Source organism: Herpailurus yagouaroundi, unplaced genomic scaffold, assembly GCF_014898765.1.
Source record: "Herpailurus yagouaroundi ecotype Mexico unplaced genomic scaffold, PumYag 140, whole genome shotgun sequence".
Classification (NCBI taxonomy): domain Eukaryota; kingdom Metazoa; phylum Chordata; class Mammalia; order Carnivora; family Felidae; genus Herpailurus; species Herpailurus yagouaroundi.
In genome coordinates this window covers 51,320,556-51,339,675 of record NW_024412395.1, presented here as the reverse complement: position 1 = coordinate 51,339,675, position 19,120 = coordinate 51,320,556, and the positions used below count along the sequence as shown (strand labels likewise).

Here is a 19,120-nt window from a genome sequence, read left to right as displayed (position 1 = left end):
GGCCAACTCATCTTTGACAAAGCAGGAAAGAACATCCAATGGAAAAAAGACAGTCTCTTTAACAAATGGTGCTGGGAGAACTGGACAGCAACATGCAGAAGGTTGAAACTAGACCACTTTCTCACACCATTCACAAAAATAAACTCAAAATGGATAAAGGACCTGAATGTGAGACAGGAAACCATCAAAACCTTAGAGGAGAAAGCAGGAAAAGACCTCTCTGACCTCAGCCGTAGCAATCTCTTACTCGACACATCCCCAAAGGCAAGGGAATTAAAAGCAAAAGTGAATTACTGGGACCTTATGAAGATAAAAAGCTTCTGCACAGCAAAGGAAACAACCAACAAAACTAAAAGGCAACCAACGGAATGGGAAAAGATATTTGCAAATGACATATCGGACAAAGGGCTAGTATCCAAAATCTATAAAGAGCTCACCAAACTCCACACCCGAAAAACAAATAACCCAGTGAAGAAATGGGCAGAAAACATGAATAGACACTTCTCTAAAGAAGACATCCGGATGGCCAACAGGCACATGAAAAGATGCTCAACGTCGCTCCTTATCAGGGAAATACAAATCAAAACCACACTCAGGTATCACCTCACACCAGTCCGAGTGGCCAAAATGAACAAATCAGGAGACTATAGATGCTGGAGAGGATGTGGAGAAACGGGAACCCTCTTGCACTGTTGGTGGGAATGCAAATTGGTGCAGCCGCTCTGGAAAACAGTGTGGAGGTTCCTCAGAAAATTAAAAATAGACCTACCCTATGACCCAGCAGTAGCACTGCTAGGAATTTATCCAAGGGACACAGGAGTACTGATGCATAGGGGCACTTGTACCCCAATGTTCATAGCAGCACTCTCAACAATAGCCAAATTATGGAAAGAGCCTAAATGTCCATCAACTGATGAATGGATAAAGAAATTGTGGTTTATATACACTATGGAATACTACGTGGCAATGAGAAAAAATGAAATATGGCCTTTTGTAGCAACGTGGATGGAACTGGAGAGTGTGATGCTGAGTGAAATAAGCCATACAGAGAAAGACAGATACCATATGGTTTCACTTTTATGTGGATCCTGAGAAACTTAACAGGAACCCATGGGGGAGGGGAAGGAAAAAAAAAAAAAAAGAGGTTAGAGTGGGAGAGAGCCAAAGCATAAGAGACTGTTGAGAACTGAGAACAAACTAAGGGTTGATGGGGGGTGGGAGGGAGGAGAGGGTGGGTGATGGGTATTGAGGAGGGCACCTTTTGGGATGAGCACTGGGTGTTGTATGGAAACCAATTTGACAATAAATTTCATATATAAATAAAAAAAAAAAACAAAAAAACAGGAAGATCTGACAACACTGGGGCCACATTTTTACATGCCAACAATGATTTGGAACTGAGTAGTAACTGTCCTCTTTGGCCAAGCATTCATTCTCTAGCTTATCAGTCTCCTACTCCCAGTTACATCAAACCAAAGACTATTTCACAAGTAGTCAGTATATAACATTATTGTTAAGAATGAATTTAGGCTATGAAGCCAAATTGTCTAGATTTAAATTCTGACTCTTCAGATCTCAAGCAGGTTAGTAATATACACTTGCTTTATTTCCTATTCTATTTAATGGAAACAATAATCTCATCTATCTTAAAGAGATTAAGTGAAATAAGGTTTATACCTAAATGCTTAAAACAGTGATTAGCAATGGCAATCAGTAAATATCTGGTTTATTTATTCATTTTTTTATTTTTAGAGAGAGAGTTCGAGCTGGGAGAGGTGCAGAGGGAGAGAGGGAGACATCTTAAGCAGGTTCTACGCTCAGTGCGGAACCCAATGCAGGGCTGGATCCCAGGACCCTGCGATCATGACCTAAACCAAAACCAAGAGTCAGATGCTCAACCAACTGAGCTACCCAGCTGCCCCAATATATTACTATTTGTTACTTGTTTGATATCTACAGGCATACAGACTGGGTAATAAGCCACTGAAACACTTTAAGCATGAGAATGATAATATCAGATTTGCATTTTAAAATGTTCACTGCTGCTTCTTTAGAAGAAAAGGATTGAAACAAGCCAAGACTAGAGGCAAGACAACCTATTAACAGACAGCAAAAGTACCATACCTGAGAAATTCGATGACCTGAACTACAGAAGAATGATGATGATGGAGAGAATGAGTTAAATTAGAGAAGTATTTAGATGACAAAAATGATAGGACTTAGTAGCCTTTTGGAGGTAGAGAATGATGGTGTCTTTCATTGTATAACAAAGAGTAGAAAGTAGCAGCACTGACTAAAATGGAACGACTGAAATAGAGGAAAAGAGTTAGTCTTGATGAGTAGAAAATGAATTAAGGAATTCACCAAGGAATTGTCGACTGCAGCTAGAGATTTGGGAATCACGAGAGAACAGGTGAACTGACACTATGGGAAAGAAGACAAAATTGAGAAAGGGACAGGAACTAAGAGACAACTCCAAAAATGGTGAGAAGAGCAGGTGAATAAAAAGGAGCCATGAAAACGAGTGAAAAAGAGATAGGAAGAGAACCAGAAGAGGATGGTATCATCAAAGTCAAGGAAAGACTATTTCATGACTTAACTGAATGTTTCAATAGAATGATGAAAATTAATAGAATTTGTCTACTAAGCACAACAAAGTGAGGAAGTCATTTAATATTGCTCAGAAATATCACTCATATATGACTTACTCCCATCATAAACGACACAAATTTTTTGTTTGTTTAAAAAGAAGTGGGAGGCCTTGGTGGTTCAGTTGCTTAAGTGTCCAACTCTTAATTTCAACTCAGGTTATGATCTCACAGTTCATGAGATGGAGCCCTGCATCAGGGCTGTCAGCACAGAGCCTGTTTGGGATTCTCTCTCTCCCTCTCACTGCCCTTCCCCTGGGTGTGCATGTGCACGCGCTCTCTCTCTCTCAAAATAAACACTCAAAAAAAAAAAAAAAAAGAAGTCATATATTTTAAGGAAATAAGCGCCAGTATAAGAGTAATCATAGCTTTTCCTTGTAGCAATGTACTAATTCCTAGTTTTAGTCATTTTATCTGCCTTGGTGATCATCATTTTTCAAGTATTTCAAATGGCAGTTTAAAGTTACAGCTTTTGCTTAAGTTCTCACATTCACTAACGTATGTAACAAATATTTACTAAATGATTGCCACGTTAAGTCAGTGTTTCTCAGGGACTTGGAAGAAAACAAGGAATCACTCATATAACATGTACATTAGGTTTCCAGGTTGTTATCTTCTAAGGCTGCAACAGAGAACAAAGCCCTTCAAACCAATTATCAACATTTTAAAAGGAGAGGGAAATTGGATATCTACTCTCAGTCAATGTGCTTTTAAAACAACCAAAACCAAAAGCCCACCATCAAACCACCTGAATGTGAACAAAGGAAGACCAATACTTAACTTGAAATGCATTTAGAAGCAAACAGACCATGAACGATGGCACAGATTTTTTAAAAATTTTTTTCTTAGTGTTTTTATTTATTTTTGAGACAGAGAGAGACAGAACATGAGCAGGGGAGGGGCAGGGAGAGAGGGAGACACAGAATCTGAAGCAAGCTCCAGGCTCTGAGCTGTCAGCACAGAGCCTGACACAGGGCTTGAACTCATAGACTGTGAGATCATGACCTGAGCTGAAGTCGGACGCTAAACCGACTGAGCCACCCGGGCGCCCCATGATGGCACAGATTTTAAGTATTATAGAGCTACTACATGACAGGAAAGAAGGGTGGGGGAACATAGTGCTGGGAAGGCTGCTTAATAATTAAAAAAACTGACTTCATGAGATACAGAGTTTGGTATGATAGAAATGTTAGCCTATAGCTCTTTAAAAAGTGAATTTTTCCTTAGAATCAAAAATGAAAATTATATTCCTTACTTCCTATTCTAAACGTCTGAGAACTGAAGTTTCTGACCTTCTAGACAGGTGCAACATCCACATCATTAGACTATTTGAGAACATGAAGTCATCAGTTTCATTATTTATATTTAAATCATCATTTTAAAAAGTTGTAAACATCATAACTCATGAAATGAAGACATTTTAAATAGATAACATGTGTAAATCTCTGCCTTATTTCTGACTTATTTTCAGCAAGATAAAAATCCTAAAAAAGGAATAAATAGTTCAAAGGGTATTGACATAACTGAGACAACAGCATGACTCTTTAATAATACCAATAAAATCTGATTCAACCAGATTCTCTCCCGTGGGTAATATATAAACACACAATGAGAAATTTTCAAAAATAAGATAATTAAATATTTAGTGAGTACCCTCTTCATGTAATGGCATTTTTGCTGGGTGTTATAAGAGTAATCCAAGGAACCGACAGTCTTCTGGGGTGATACTGGCTTGCCTACAGGTACCATGCTTAGTGCAGGTGAGATAATTAAAACAAACAGGATTCAGATGCCTGCAGAAATTCCTTTCCCATAAAGTGTTTTAGAGTTAAGGTAACACAAAATACTCCAACTTCTTTTAGGACAAAGTATAATATATGTAAAGTAATAAAACTCTTGGGAGAAAATCATACAAGTAAACAGGACACAATCTAAAGACTATATCAGACATTTTATTGTTTTCTTAAAATTACCATGAAAAACTTTTATAAAGAAATATTCTATTGCACTACTTCAGTAAAGCACTTTGCACATATCCATATAAACATCAAATCTTCTCAATCTTCTCTTTCATGATCTGAGCTTCTAAGTACACATGTTCTTTCTTCAAAAAGTCTAGTCTACAACAAAAATCAACTTGTGATGTGTTTTGTGTGATACGCTCAACTCTATTTTCTCTTTGATGAGTGAAGAACCCAAATAGTTTAGTAAGACTTTCTTTGCATTACTCAACAACACCGAGAAAAGATCTCGAGTCCATCTAACAACTAATGAGGTAGTTAAAGCTGCTCCCTTGGGTATACTTCAGGGCAATTGTGGTTTGGGTCTACTAAACTGCCAACATTCTCAAAGAACATTATATAGAAAAGACCATAATATAAGACATAAAGATTCAAACCAAAGCAATAGCTTTCTTGAATTTCAAAATAGAAAATAAGCAATTTACCAGAAAATAAGACAACTGGATTTTTAACATATCCAGTCCACAAACATTTACTGGGCATATTAGGTAGCAGGTAGGCACTAGGGATACAGGTAAAATGATGCAAATCCTAGAGGAATTGATAGTTTAGAGCAGGGGATTTAAAGAAAATCTACCATTATTTTCATGAGACAACTGTCAAAACAGAACTATAGACAAGATATTATGGGAAAGGGAAAAACGCATATTTAAGAGAAAGGCTTCCAGGAGAGAGTAACACTTAAGGTAAAAGTACCACTGACAGTTATTAATGGAGAAATGGCAAAAATTTAAACATGCTCAAAACTCTCCTACCTTAAACACAAACAAAATATAGCTCCTTTGATATATCCACACATACCTTCTGCTCTCTCCCCACATTCGTTCTTGATAGTTCTCTCTGCTGTTTCCTCATTGCCCTGTCATTTCTCATCCCACTATAATCTACTTCTGATTCTCCAACTGCACAAAAGCAACTTCCTTATTATTATTCCTTATTACTGCATATAACCAGGAGTCCTCAGGAGAATTTATAACTAACTCCTTTTTAGGGGTGAAGATCCTTTTGTAAACCTTGTTAAGGGCTATGGAGCTTCTCAGAAAAAAAAATGCACATGTACATATAAAAATTTCCTATATCATTTTAGGAGATTCATGGATTCCTACTTTTGAACTCTTAAATCACAAATTAAAAGGCCTTGAAAGGAGGAGTTAAGATGGCAGAGGAGTAGGGGGACCCGATTCTTCCTTGTCCCTCTCAATACAGCTAAATAAATATCAAATTGTTATGTGTGCCCCAGAAATTGATCTGAGGACTGAGAAAACAAACTGCACAACTAGAGGGAGAAAAGGCCACATCGTGTAAGGTAGGAGGTGTGGATTCATGATTTGGGGAAGAAAAAAATTGATGGTGCTGCTGAGGGGAGGAAGCCCTGATCAGAGAGGAGAGAAAGAACGCACACAGGGCACAGGGCACAGAGCACAGAACAAGAAAAAACCGTTCTCCAAAACCACACAGGGAAAATGAGAGGGAGTGATTATTCCATGTTTTTACAAGCAGTGGAGCTCAAAGTCTAAAGTTTTACAAGTTTGGAGGCCCAGGAGCAGACAGCGTGGCCTGAAGATCCCCTGGGTCGCACTGGGAGAGACAGTTTGTCTTCCTGAGTGCATTTGAGAGAAGTAGCACTGCCTCTCTGGGGACAAAAGAGCCAGGGGGTACCACTGAACTACCCTTTTCATTAGCATAGGAACAGAGGTACCTGCTGAGGACAGCTAACCTGGATGCCAGCTTTTTGCAGTGCTTTACCATAAACTCTAAGTCTCTGCATGTTCCTGCAATTGCCCTCGTGGGACAAACCACCACTAGTCACAGTGCAGTGAGACCCCTCCCCCAGAGGATCAGCATGGGCCGTTCTGCATCAGGTCCCTAAGATTTGGAGTTTTGAAACACAGCCTGCACACCTGAGATGCAGGAACACTGTGCCACCAAGTGGGCAGATGGCTCAAACACACACAGGGTGAAGGCAGGGACCTGAGAGAAGCCTGGAACACACACAAGGGGAGATCATATGCTCTTCTGTGAGGGTTTCCTGAACTCCCTCCTTGGGGGACTAGAGAGCTGGCTGATGCCATTTTTACCCCTGCCTGTCAGCACAGACAGACCAGTAAGCAGAATAGTGCTCACAGTGGAGGCTTGAGTGACTTAAACCAAGCCATGCCCCCCTGCATTCTGTAAGTGCTTTTCTTTCTTTCTTTTTTTAAACTAGGACAATTGTGCCTAAACTCAGAGCAGCAGTGGGCCTTCCCCCAGAAGACCAGCACAAACCTTGTGCACAAACCAAGACTATTGACCGCAGAGCGTTCCAAAGCTTTAGCTCTAGAGGAAACAGGATTTAGCCTCCTTTAACAAGCATACCAAAACACACCTAGTTAAAATTCACCACACAATGGACAAAATCCAAACACTCCTCACTGCAGGCAAGGAGAAACTCTGCAGAGGACTGACCACAGCGAAAGAGCAGCCAATACACAACAGCAGAGTGCATACACCAGGAACATTTCCTGAAGCATGAGTTCCTGGACAGTATATGACCTCTTCCTAATATAGCCATTACTCTCAGAAGCAGGAAACATAACAGACTTTCCTCACACACAGAGGACAGAGACCTAGACAAAATGCCAAGATGAAGGTATTCATCCCAAAAGAAAGAACAGGAAGAGGCCATGGCCAGGGATTTAATCAAAACAGATATAAGTAATATGCCTGAACCAGAATTTAAAACAACAATTATAAGGATACTAACTGGGCTAGAAAAAAAGTATAGGGGATACCAGGAAGTCCTTTACTGCAGAGATAAAAGACCTAAAAACTAGTCAGGCCCAAATAAAAAATGCTATAACTGAGATGCAAAACCAACTGGTTGTAATGACCACAAAGATGGAGGAAGCAGAGGAATGAATAAGTGGTATAGAAGATAAAATTATGAAAAATAATGAAGCCAAAAAGAAGAAGGAAAGAAAGATATTGGATCATGAATATAGACTTAGGGAACTCAGCAACTCCATAAAGGTTAATAACATTCCTATAATAGGAATCCCAGAAGAAGAAGAGAGGGGAATAGGAGGAGGTTTATTTGAGCAAATTATAGTTGAAAAATTCCCTAATCTGGGAAGAAAAGACATCCAAATGCAGGAGGCACAGAGAACTCCCATCAAAATCAACAAAAACCAGGCCAACATAAAGACATATCATAGTAAAATTTGGAAAATACAGATAAGGGAAGAATCCTGAAGGCTGCAAGGGAAAAGAAATTCCTAACCTACAAGGGAAGACAAGGTTAGCAGCAGATCTCTCCTTAGAAACTTGGCAGGCCAGTAGGCAGTGGCATGATATACTCAAAGTGCTGAATAGGAAAAATACACAGGCAAGAATACTTTATCCAGCAAGGCTGTCATTCAAAACAGAAGGAGAGATAAAGAGTTTCCCAGACAAACAAAAACTAAAGGAGTTCATAATCACTAAACCAGCCCTGCAAGAAATATTAAAGGGGACTCTTTGAGTGGGAAAGAAAGATCAAAAGCAACAATGACTAGAAAAGAACAAAGAAAAACTCCAGAAACACTGATTTTGCAGGTAATACAACAGCAGTACATTCATACCTATCAATATTACTCTGAATATTAACGCTCCAATCAAAAGATATAGGGTATCAGAATGGATAAAAAACAAGACCCATTTATATGCTGCCTACAAGAAACTCATTTGAGACCTAAAGACACCTACAGATTGAAAGTGAGAGAATGAAGAACCATTTAGCATGCTAATGGACATCAAAAGAAAACTGGAGTAGCTGTACTTATATCAGACAAACTACATTTTAAAACAAAGACTGTAACAAGATATGAAGAAGGGCACTATATCATAATAAAGAGGCTCTATCCAACAAGAAGATCTAACAACTGTAAATATTTATGCCCCCAACCTGAGAGCACCCAAAAATATAAATCAATTAAACACAAACATAAAAAAACTCATTGATGATAATACAATAATAATAGGGGAATTTAACACCCCACTTACAGCAATGGACAGATCACCTAAGCAGAAAATCAACAAGTGAACAATGGCTTTGAATGACACACTGGACCAGATGGACTTAAAAGATATATTCAGAACATTTCATCCTAAAGCAGCGGAATACACATTCTTCTTCTCAAGTGCACATGGAACATTCTACAGAACAGATCACATACTGGGTCACAAGTCAGCCCTCAACAAGTACAAAAAGATTGAGATCATATCATGCATATTTTCAGAGCACAACACTATGAAACGTGAAGTCAACCACAAGAAAAAATTTGGAAAGGCCACAAATACATGGAGGTTAAAGAACATCCTACTAAAGAATGAATGGGTTAACCAGGAAATTAAAGAAGAAATAAAGAAACAGAAGGAAACAAATGAAAATGAAAACATGACAGTCTAAAACCTTCTGATTGCAGAAAAGGAAAGTATATAGCAATAAAGGTCTACCTCAAGAAGCAAGAAAAGTCTCAGACACACAACCTAACCTTACACCTAAAGGATCTACAAAAGAAACAGCAAATAAAGCCTAAAGCCAGCAAAAAAAGGGAAATTAAAATAAATATTAGAGCAGAAATAAATTATATAGAAACAACAACAACAACAAAACAGTAGAACAGGGGCTCCTGGGTGGCTCAGTCGGTTGGGCAGCCAACTCCAGCTCAGGTCATGATCTCACAGATTGTGGGTTTGAACCCCACATTGGGCTCAGTGCTGTCAGCACACAGCTTGCTTTGCTTCAGATCCTCTGGCCTCCTCTCTCTCTGCCCCTCCCCTGCCGGTGTTCTCTATCTCAAAAATAAATAAGCATTAAAAAAAAACAAAACACCCAGTAGAACAGACTAACAAAACTAAGAGCTGGTTCTTTGAAAGAATTCATAAAAAAGAATAAAATCTTGCCATTTGCAATGACATCAATGGAGCTAGAGAGTATTATGCTAAGTAAAATAAGTCAGCCAGAGAAACACAAATACCACATGATTTCAAATGGGAAAAAAGAGAGAGAGACAAACGAAGAAACAGAGTCCTAATTACAGAGAGCAAACTCATGGTTACTAGAAGGGAGGTGGGTAGGTGGATGAGTTAAACAGGTGACAGGGATTAAGGAGTATACATGTGTTGAACACTGGGTGATGTATGTTAGTGTTGAGATACTATATTGTATGCCTGAAACTAATATTACTCAGTATGTTAACTAGCTAGAATTTAAATAAAAACTTTTAAAAAGTGGGCAAAAGACATGAACACTTTTCCAAAGGACACATCCAACAACAACCTTCATTTCATTGTCATCTTCTTTTAGACATATGAACTATTTACTACGAATAAAAAAAATAGTACAGTCATTTACCTCAAAACATTTCCAGCAGACTGAATATTTGTCCCCACTATTTTTAGAATATTATATATACTATATAATCTAAGAATCGGAATTATAAAGACATACCTTTGCGTAAGGGTTGTGGCATCATTAAGATCTGGATGAGCAAAAGGGATGTAACATCATGATAAAGAATTGGAACCTCAGGCTGTTGTTCTTCATTTCCCTGCCTAAAAAAAAATGCATAATTACTTTAGACAATATTGTATATCTTTTCTAATTCATTTTATATTTCACATATATGTCTAAGGAACAGAAATTAAACTTTCATAAACAATTGAGAAATCTCAAAAGAAAAGGTTAGGGGCCATGTTTTTTGCCTAAAAGTATAATCTTTTAAATCTATCTATTCCCTTGATTCTGCCTAATATGAAAAAATTATATACAAAATTTATTAGATCTTAACTAAGCAAACAATTGGATACATTAACTTGATTATGAGTCTTTCTGATCTCTTAGATTACAGAAATCAAATGAAGGATTAATTGGAAATTTAGAGGATTAGTTTCACTATAAATGTGGTGGCATATAGGACACTTGCTGTCACAAACTTCACACTAAAAAGTAAATGTTCATATTATTAAAAAGAACAGGTACAATTTGCAAACAAGTTACATTGAAGAGGCATGGTTAATATTTTTTTATTAAAAAGTTGTTTCAATTTCATGACTAACATAAAATTCAAAAAATTCTTTAACACTTTCAAAAAAAAAGATAATAGGCAGAACTTAAACTATAAAAGACAAAGTAGGAAACCTCAGCAATGTGTGGTACTATGAGGAACAGAATATATTCTAAAGCAGATCTCATTCTCGATCTATTAAGAATTTTTAAAACTCCTATAGAAGGATACATTTTTTGATCTTAGGTTTAATTTTTAATTCAGAAAACAAAAGCAAATCTTAAGTTTCTAAAGAGTTCAATAAATTCTGAAGCTATACTTCAGACTAGATTTGGGATGAACAAAAATTGCTCAACTCTTTTATTAGGCTCCATCATTCAATAAATACTTACTGATCACTTATTATATGTCAGGCACTGGAAGCACTGGCAAGTAAACCAATGCCTGCTGCTGTGAAGCTTATAACTGCCAGAGGAAGAAGACAGCTCTTTCAGTGTCTCCATTCTCTACAAATAACCCTTTAATTTACTTGCCTCCCTCTCTAAAGCTAACCTTCCATTAATGCTATGAATCCTATTTGTCTCTCCAATCTTTTTTAACAAGCCCAAAGTACTTTTTAAAAAAACTGGGAGGGAGGCACCATTTGCTCACCTAGTATTCAAACCCCCACCAAAATGGTTTTCCACATGGCCAACAGTGATCTCTTAATTACAAAATCTAGTGGACATTTTTCAACTTTATCATACTGACCCTTGACTTTGCATACAGTTGAACACTTTTATCTGGAAAATTTTCTTGGCCTTTTTGAAACACTCTCCTAGATTCTCTTCTAACTCTCTGATGACTCTAGTTTTCTTGACAAGTTCTTCCTCTGACTAACCCAGAACTGGTGCTGTTCCCCAAGGCTCCAATTCCCACTCTCTTTTCATATGAAGGACTCTTTTTCAAAGACCTCCTAAACCATGACTTCAATCACCAGCTACACATTGATGACTTCCAAGTCTGTATCTCTAGCTATGAATCTCTTAAACCCACTACCTGAATATTTACAGTCTTCACTTGTATATCCAACAGGCAGCTAAACCTGAACATGCCTAAAACTGAACTCAAACATTCTACTCTACTGCACTCAATCTCCCCAGCCATAACCAATCTGTTCTTCCTTCTATGTTCTTAGTTTTGATGTGGCTTATTTATTATATCCTCTAGTATTTAGCACAATGGATATATTTATATACATTTATATGTATTTAGCACAATGTATAATTATAAAAATATAATGAATAAAAAAGGTAGTATCTTAGGGATATCCCAAACCTATCTTCTCTTACTCACCCCATATTTAATTGGCAGTAAGTCCTAACAACTATCTTTATTCCTTCTTTGCCACCTCTATGGCCACTGACTTCTAACTATTCAATCTCCCTCAATTTTACGTTCTCCCAATTCATCCTCTACACTGTTAAAGACGCTGAAAAAAAAATTCCACAGAAACTGTATCTTGTTTACCATCATTTCCCTGATGCCTGGATTAAAACAGTTAATAAAACTAGCTGAATAAATTAAAAAATGAAAAATGAAAGGATTGCTGGATGGACATACAGGTGGCAAAAGAGACAAAAACTAGACAGTTAAGACTTCAGAGCATAAAGAGAGAAAATGCACTGAAGGAAGAAACATCATCGTAAATTATAAACTTAAGATCATGGCCCTTGACTCCTACACATGTTTGTATTTCTATGGTTTTATCACAGTTACTTTAGTGAAATGAACCAAATGACTCAAAAGAAAACATGCCAAGAAGATGAAACCTGTTCCCAAAAAGAAAAGAGGAAAATAACACTGAAAAATCCTTACTAACCTATGGATAAAAAAAGAAAGTGGTAAGAAATTGGTCCATTAAAAACTATTTAGAACAAAAATGATTTTGGATTATTATACTGCTGTATTAAATCTAACAGCTGACAAAAGACTCATACTTAGAATTAAAAGGAACTTTGTGAATCCATTTAAACTAGCTCAATCTCATACCTATACAAAGATATATTTTACTGCATAAAAATCAAAGAGACTTAAGAACTTCTGTGTCACAACCTAAAGACTAACAAATTACAAAGCTTTTAGGTATAGAAATGAAATACATCTCAAATGAATAAATTAAATATAGTTTCTTAAAATAGGGATATTATAAGCAACTGAAAAGCTTAAAGGGCTAACATAAGTCTAGATTCTCATTTATTTTATTACGTTATGTGTCAACAATTTTTTTTTTTTGTAACAGAAGCAATCTTTCTCAAATTTAGAGGTGAATTCCCTTTTGCTACTATTACTTATTTGCTTTTTTATTATTATTGCAATGACCTTCAAATATTATTTAAAATCAGTCTAAACCTCCAGATTACATCTTCTATTAAAATTATTCATATATTCTTGTTAAAAATTTAGCAATCTTTACATTAAATACGATTAAGAATGGATAATTAAGAAATGTTTGAAAACTAGAATGAAACAAAAAATGAATTTAAAAAATGGGGAATGTTCCGGGGTGCTTGGCTGGATCAATTGGTAAAGCGTGCAAGTCCTGATCCCAGGATCATATATTCGAGCCTCATGTTGGGCTTAGAGATTACTTAAAAAATAAAAAAAGTTTAAAAAAATAAAGAATGTTCCTAGTTGAGGAAACTGTCTACTGTAAAGATCGCTATTTTCCCCAGATTCACTTATAAGTTTAAATAATTCTAATCAAAATCACAAGTGAAGGGAAGAGCTTGGAAAATGGCTCTAAAGATCATCTGAAAGAATAAACAGGTGAGAACAGTGAAGAAAAATTGGGAAGTATGGATGGGGGTCAAAGGGGAGAAAAAGGAGAGAATCTTAATCTAGATCAGAGATATACACATTATCTTCTCAATAAAGTAAACCAGCATGCTTCTGCCACAGACATAGGCTTGTGGGTCAACAGAACAAAGTGGAGAGTCCCTAATCAGAACCATAACATACAAATATTTAGCATATAATAAACAGGATGTAAAACTGCTTTAAAAATTAGCCAGTTCTTTGAAAATAAATATTAACTCTTCACTCATAACTACTGATGAAAATAAATTCCAAATGGATGATATATTTTTAAAAATCATCCCATAAGAAAATTCTACAAAGAATATGTAAGTAGGTATTGCAAACCCCAAGGCAGGAAACACATTATAATACAGGTTATAAAGGTAAACACCATGGACAAGTTTGGGAGGCATTCTAAGTATGAAAGCAATCAGAAAAAATAAGAATTATAAGGCCTGACTGGTTTGGCTACATGAAATTTTAAAACTTTAATATGTCAAGAAAAGTAATATAAAATTGAGAGACAAATGTATTTTGGAAAAAAGTTTCAACACCTATGAAAAAATAAGGTTTACTATTTTTAAGCCATAAAGAATCACTCAGATAATTTTTAAAAAATAAGATGCCAACAGAAAAATGGACAGATGTTCTAAACATAGAATTCATAAAAAATGTACACAAATAGCTAATAAACAGGAAATATTTAATATTAATATGAAGCTAATTTTACCAGAAATTAAACAAATTTCTATTACTTTGGGATCCCATTTTTTATCTATCAAACTAGCCCAAAATATGTTTTTTTTTTTAATTTTTTTTCAACGTTTTTTTTTTTTTTTTTGTTTTTTTTTTGGACAGAGAGAGGCAGAGCATGAACAGGGGAGGGGCTGAGAGAGAGGGAGACACAGAATCGGAAGCAGGCTCCAGGCTCCGAGCCATCAGCCCAGAGCCTGACGCGGGGCTCGAACTCACGGACCGCGAGATCATGACCTGGCTGAAGTCGGACGCTTAACCGACTGCGCCACCCAGGCGCTCCCCAAAATATGTTTTTAAAGTGATCATACTCAAGATGAACAGCAACAGGAATGTTCCCACATTGCCAGCAAAAGCTTATAAAAGGGCACTCTTTTCAAAAAGCAATGCTGTACTACGTAACACAGTGCCTGACAAGCAGTGTGAATATTTATCAAATAAATGACTAAAACTAAAAAATATTTATATACTTTCATGTCATTCTATAGTTCTAGGATTATATCTGACATGTCAAGAACTGCTAAACACACCATCTGATATTGTAGAAAAGGAGAAACAATTTAAAAGATTAACAATAGGAATGAATAAATAATGTATGTCATCTAAAGAATTTTTTTAAGTTTATTTATTTTGAGAGAGAGAGAGTGTCAGTCCCAAGCAGGCTCTGTGCTGTCAGCACAGAGCCCCAATGTGGGACTTGAACCCAAGAACCATGAGATCACATGACCTGAGCTGAAACTAAGAGTCAGGTATTTAAACAACTGAGCCACCCAGGTACCCCTGTCATTTAAGGGATTTTTAATGATGTGGGAATTTGGTTGTTATGTGTTAATTTTATTTATTTTTTTAATGTTTGTTTATTTTGAGAGACAGAGCGAGCAGGGGAGGAGGAGAGAAAGAGGAAGAGAGAGAATCCCAAGCAGGCTCTGCATTGTCAGTGCAGAGCTCAACATGGGGCTCAATCTCACAAGTCTGTGAGATGACCTAAGCTGAAATCAAGAGTCAGATGCTTAACTCACTGAGCCACCCAGGTACCCCAGTTGTGTGTTAATTTTAAAAAGCAGATTCTAAAACTGGTATAGTAGGATTCAAATAGTTCTTAAAAATTCATAATATATATACAGAAAAAAAGAAACTGGAAATAAATATCTCAAAATGTTACCAATGTTAGAGGAATTCCCAGAAAATAGTATTGATTCCCTGCCCTCATATTTGACCTCATTTTTATAGCTCATAAATTCATTAAATTGTAATAAACTATATATAGTAAGTGGGTTATAAGATTTTATATTCTTTCATTTTCTCCCTCACCATTTTTGCACATTCTAAACATTGTACAATAAATACAATTTTTATGATCAGAAAAAAATTTACAAAAACAGTAATAACCTGGAGCTTGTTGGCTACAAAGACAAAAACAATCATTCTGAGGACAGAGAAATAGATCTTTCCTGGCACACAGCAGGCAAATAATCAGAACAAATGAATGAATGGATATACCCTAATGTAGAAAAGAGAACCAAAACTTTTGACTGTGAGATTTAATACCATCATTATAGTAATTATCCTTTTAATACTTAATTTAAAAATACATAATTTTTTCCATTTTTTAAAGTTTTTAGATTATCTTTAAAATCCAGATCATAGGGGTGCCTGGGTGGCTCAGTTGTTTAAGTGTATGACTCTTGACTTTGGCTCAGGTCATGATCTCACAGTTCATGTCATTGAGACAAGCACTGGGCTCTGCACTGACAGCAGGAAGCCTGCTTGCAATTCTCTCTCTCCCTCCCTCTCTCTGCCCCTCACCCACCAGCACGTGAGCACAAAATAAACATTAAAAAAAATACAGATTATAAAAACTGTATACTACTAACTCTATGGATAAGAAGAAATGGATGGTTAGAGTTAATAGGCCTGATTTTCCATTTTTTAAAACCAAAGCCATTATCAACACAATGAAATTAAAAAGAAACAAAGAAATAACTTTCATGAGGATTACAGAAAAAAATTTATATGAGAAACCTGTATCATTAGACATAGAATGTTATTTTAGTAAAGTATTAAAAGTGAGAAAATAGAAAAAGATATTTCAATCTTTTAAAATCTAATATATAGATAGGAAACACAGATATCATATTATAATCAACTATAATATTACAAGTTAGTGAATTAATGAACCATAAAAATGAGAACAAATATAGGGGGGAAAAATCAATGGGATTTTCCAATAATTGCTCAGATTTCTTCTTACTAAGAAAGGAAACAGAATAATAGTTAGGAACTTAGACTCCTGAATCTGAAAGGTGTGGATTCAAATGCCACCTCTATTCCTTACTAGTTCTGTGCCCCTAAAGAACATGTTAATTAATTTTTCTAAGCCTCCGTTCTTCATATGTAAAAATTGAGATAACAATGGTACCTAGTGTATATAGTTATGGTGAAGATTAAATGAGATTATATATGCAAAGCATAAAAATGAAAGCATGACATAATCACTGGAGAAGTGTTCACAACATTTACTACTATCCTAATGGGTATTAAATCTTAGGGCTTGATAAGAACACTCTTGGCAAACAGTTGTATTGAAATCATAGTACCTATGTCTAGTTTTTACAATATATATTTTTTAAGTTTATTTATTTATTCTGAGAGAGAGAGAAACCACAAGCAGGGGAGGGACAGAAGGAGAAGGAGAGGGAGAGGGAGGGGGAGAGAATGAATCTCAGGTAGGCTCCGCACTGCCAACATGGAGCCCGATGTGGGGCTTGAATTCACGAACCACGAGATCATGACCCGAGCCAAAATCAAGAGTCCAGCGCTCAACCAATTGAGCCACCCAGGTGCCCTATTGTTTAAAACTATTAATTCACCAATACTACGCTTAGGAAACCTTATGTTTGCTAAACATGCTTAGACTCAGAGAATTAGGCCTTCTAATACTTGCATACCCTCTCCACCCTTGAGTATGCAAGTCTAGCTAGGAAAGAAAATCACTAGCTAATATTAGGGAAAATGATTTTCCTTAGCCATAACAGGCAAAATACTAATAGCTTGCTAATTCTGTCTATAAACACACAAAACACACACATTTTTTCTGAGAAGTAGCAGGATATATTCATAGCCTCTAAGTAGCTCTCCAGAAGATAACTTTAATTACTAATTACAAAGGATAAAATAATAACGTTAGAGTGGAAAAACCTGGCAGATGCCACATTAACCAAGAAATGAGAGTCATTATCATCAATAACAAAACAAAGTCAACAGCATACCTCCTAATATGATGCACTAAAAAGAACACATTGCTTTTGTGGTATTTCTGTGAAAAGTTTATAACCTGAATCTAAGCACAAGAAACTACTGGACAAAAATAAATTGAGGGATTCTACAAAATAACCAGCTTGAGCTCTTAGAAAAAAATGTCAACGTTACGAAACACAAAGAAAAAGTCAGGAACAATTTCAGATTAAAGGAAATTAAAGAGATATGACACCTAAATACAAGCACAACCTTGAATTTCCTTTTCATTGCATTTGCATTTCTAGGACATTACTAAAACAACTGGCAAAATGTGTTAGGTTCTATATGAGATAGGGGTCAATATTAATTACTTCTCATATACATGTCCAATTAACCCAGCACCATTTATTTTAAAAACTATGCTTCTCTCACTGTTCCTCAGTGCCATCTCTGCTATAAATCCAGTATCCGGACATGTGTGGGTCTGGTTTGTTTTGTTTTAACAAGCAAATACAAATTAATTTTCTCAGCTCCACTTGATCACATAAGTGGTGGTATAATGTACATATTTTCTTCTCCTGGATTTTTCTCTTAACATTTTATCTTGATGGAGATCTTTCCACATTAGTAAACAAAGTGCTTTCTCACCTTTCTTTCCTTTTCTTTCTTTCTTTCTTTTTTTTTTTTTTTTTTGATAGGTCTGTTTTAATTTACTATTGTAGAGGACATAAAGCAGTATTTGGTAGCTATATGGGAAAAAATAAAATTGGATCCATTCTTTATATCAGATATCATGATAAATTCCAAATAGAGAGCTAAATGTAAAAACTGAAGTCACAGAAATATTAGAAGAATCATGTACCTGAGAAGAGGTTAATATCCAAAATATACACAGAATTCATACAACTCAATAGGAAAAATACAAGCCAATTAAAAAGTGGGCAGAAGATCTGAGCAGACATTTTCCTGAAGAAGACATATAGATGACCAACAGGTACTGAAAATGTGCTCAACATCACTAGTCATGAGGGAAATACAAATCAAAACCACAATGAGCTATCACCTTGCAATTGTTAAAATTGATATCAAAAAGAAATACTAAGTGTTGACAAGAATATGGAGAAAAAGGAACCTTTGTACATTGTTGGTGAGAATGTAAACTGGGCAGCCATCATAGTAAACAGTACGGAGGTTCCTCAAAAAGTTAAAAATACAACCACCATATGATCCAGGAATTCCACTTCTGCATATTTATCCAAAGGAAAGAAAAACACTAACTCAAAAAACTTTAAGACACACCCAATATTCACTGCAGCATTGTTTACAATAACCAAGACATGAAAACAGCATAAGTATCCATCAATGGATGAATGGATGATGTATACATACATAATGGAATTATTATTCTGCCATAAAAAAGAAGGAAATCCTGGCATTTGTGACAATAAGGATGGACCTTGGGGGCATTATACTAAGTAAAAAAGTCATACAGAGAAAAGACAGATACCATGTTTTCACTCTTATGTGGATCCTGAGAAACTTAACAGAAGACCATGGGGGAGGGGAAGGGGAAAAAAAAAGGTTAGAGAGGGAGGGA

The 19,120-nt window shown here is 36.1% G+C and overlaps 1 protein-coding gene across 5 annotated transcripts in view; it reads right to left on the bottom strand.

Annotated features, from left to right (window-relative positions):
• Positions 1-19,120, bottom strand: part of UBR3 (ubiquitin protein ligase E3 component n-recognin 3) — a 244,688-nt gene that overhangs the window by 37,749 nt on the left and 187,819 nt on the right. For all 5 annotated transcript variants that reach the window (XM_040475340.1, XM_040475341.1, XM_040475343.1 and 2 more), the window contains one exon: positions 10,140-10,243. In XM_040475340.1, coding sequence (XP_040331274.1) covers positions 10,140-10,243 — 104 coding nt within the window. Of the gene's footprint in view, positions 1-10,139; positions 10,244-19,120 lie in introns of those variants that run through there.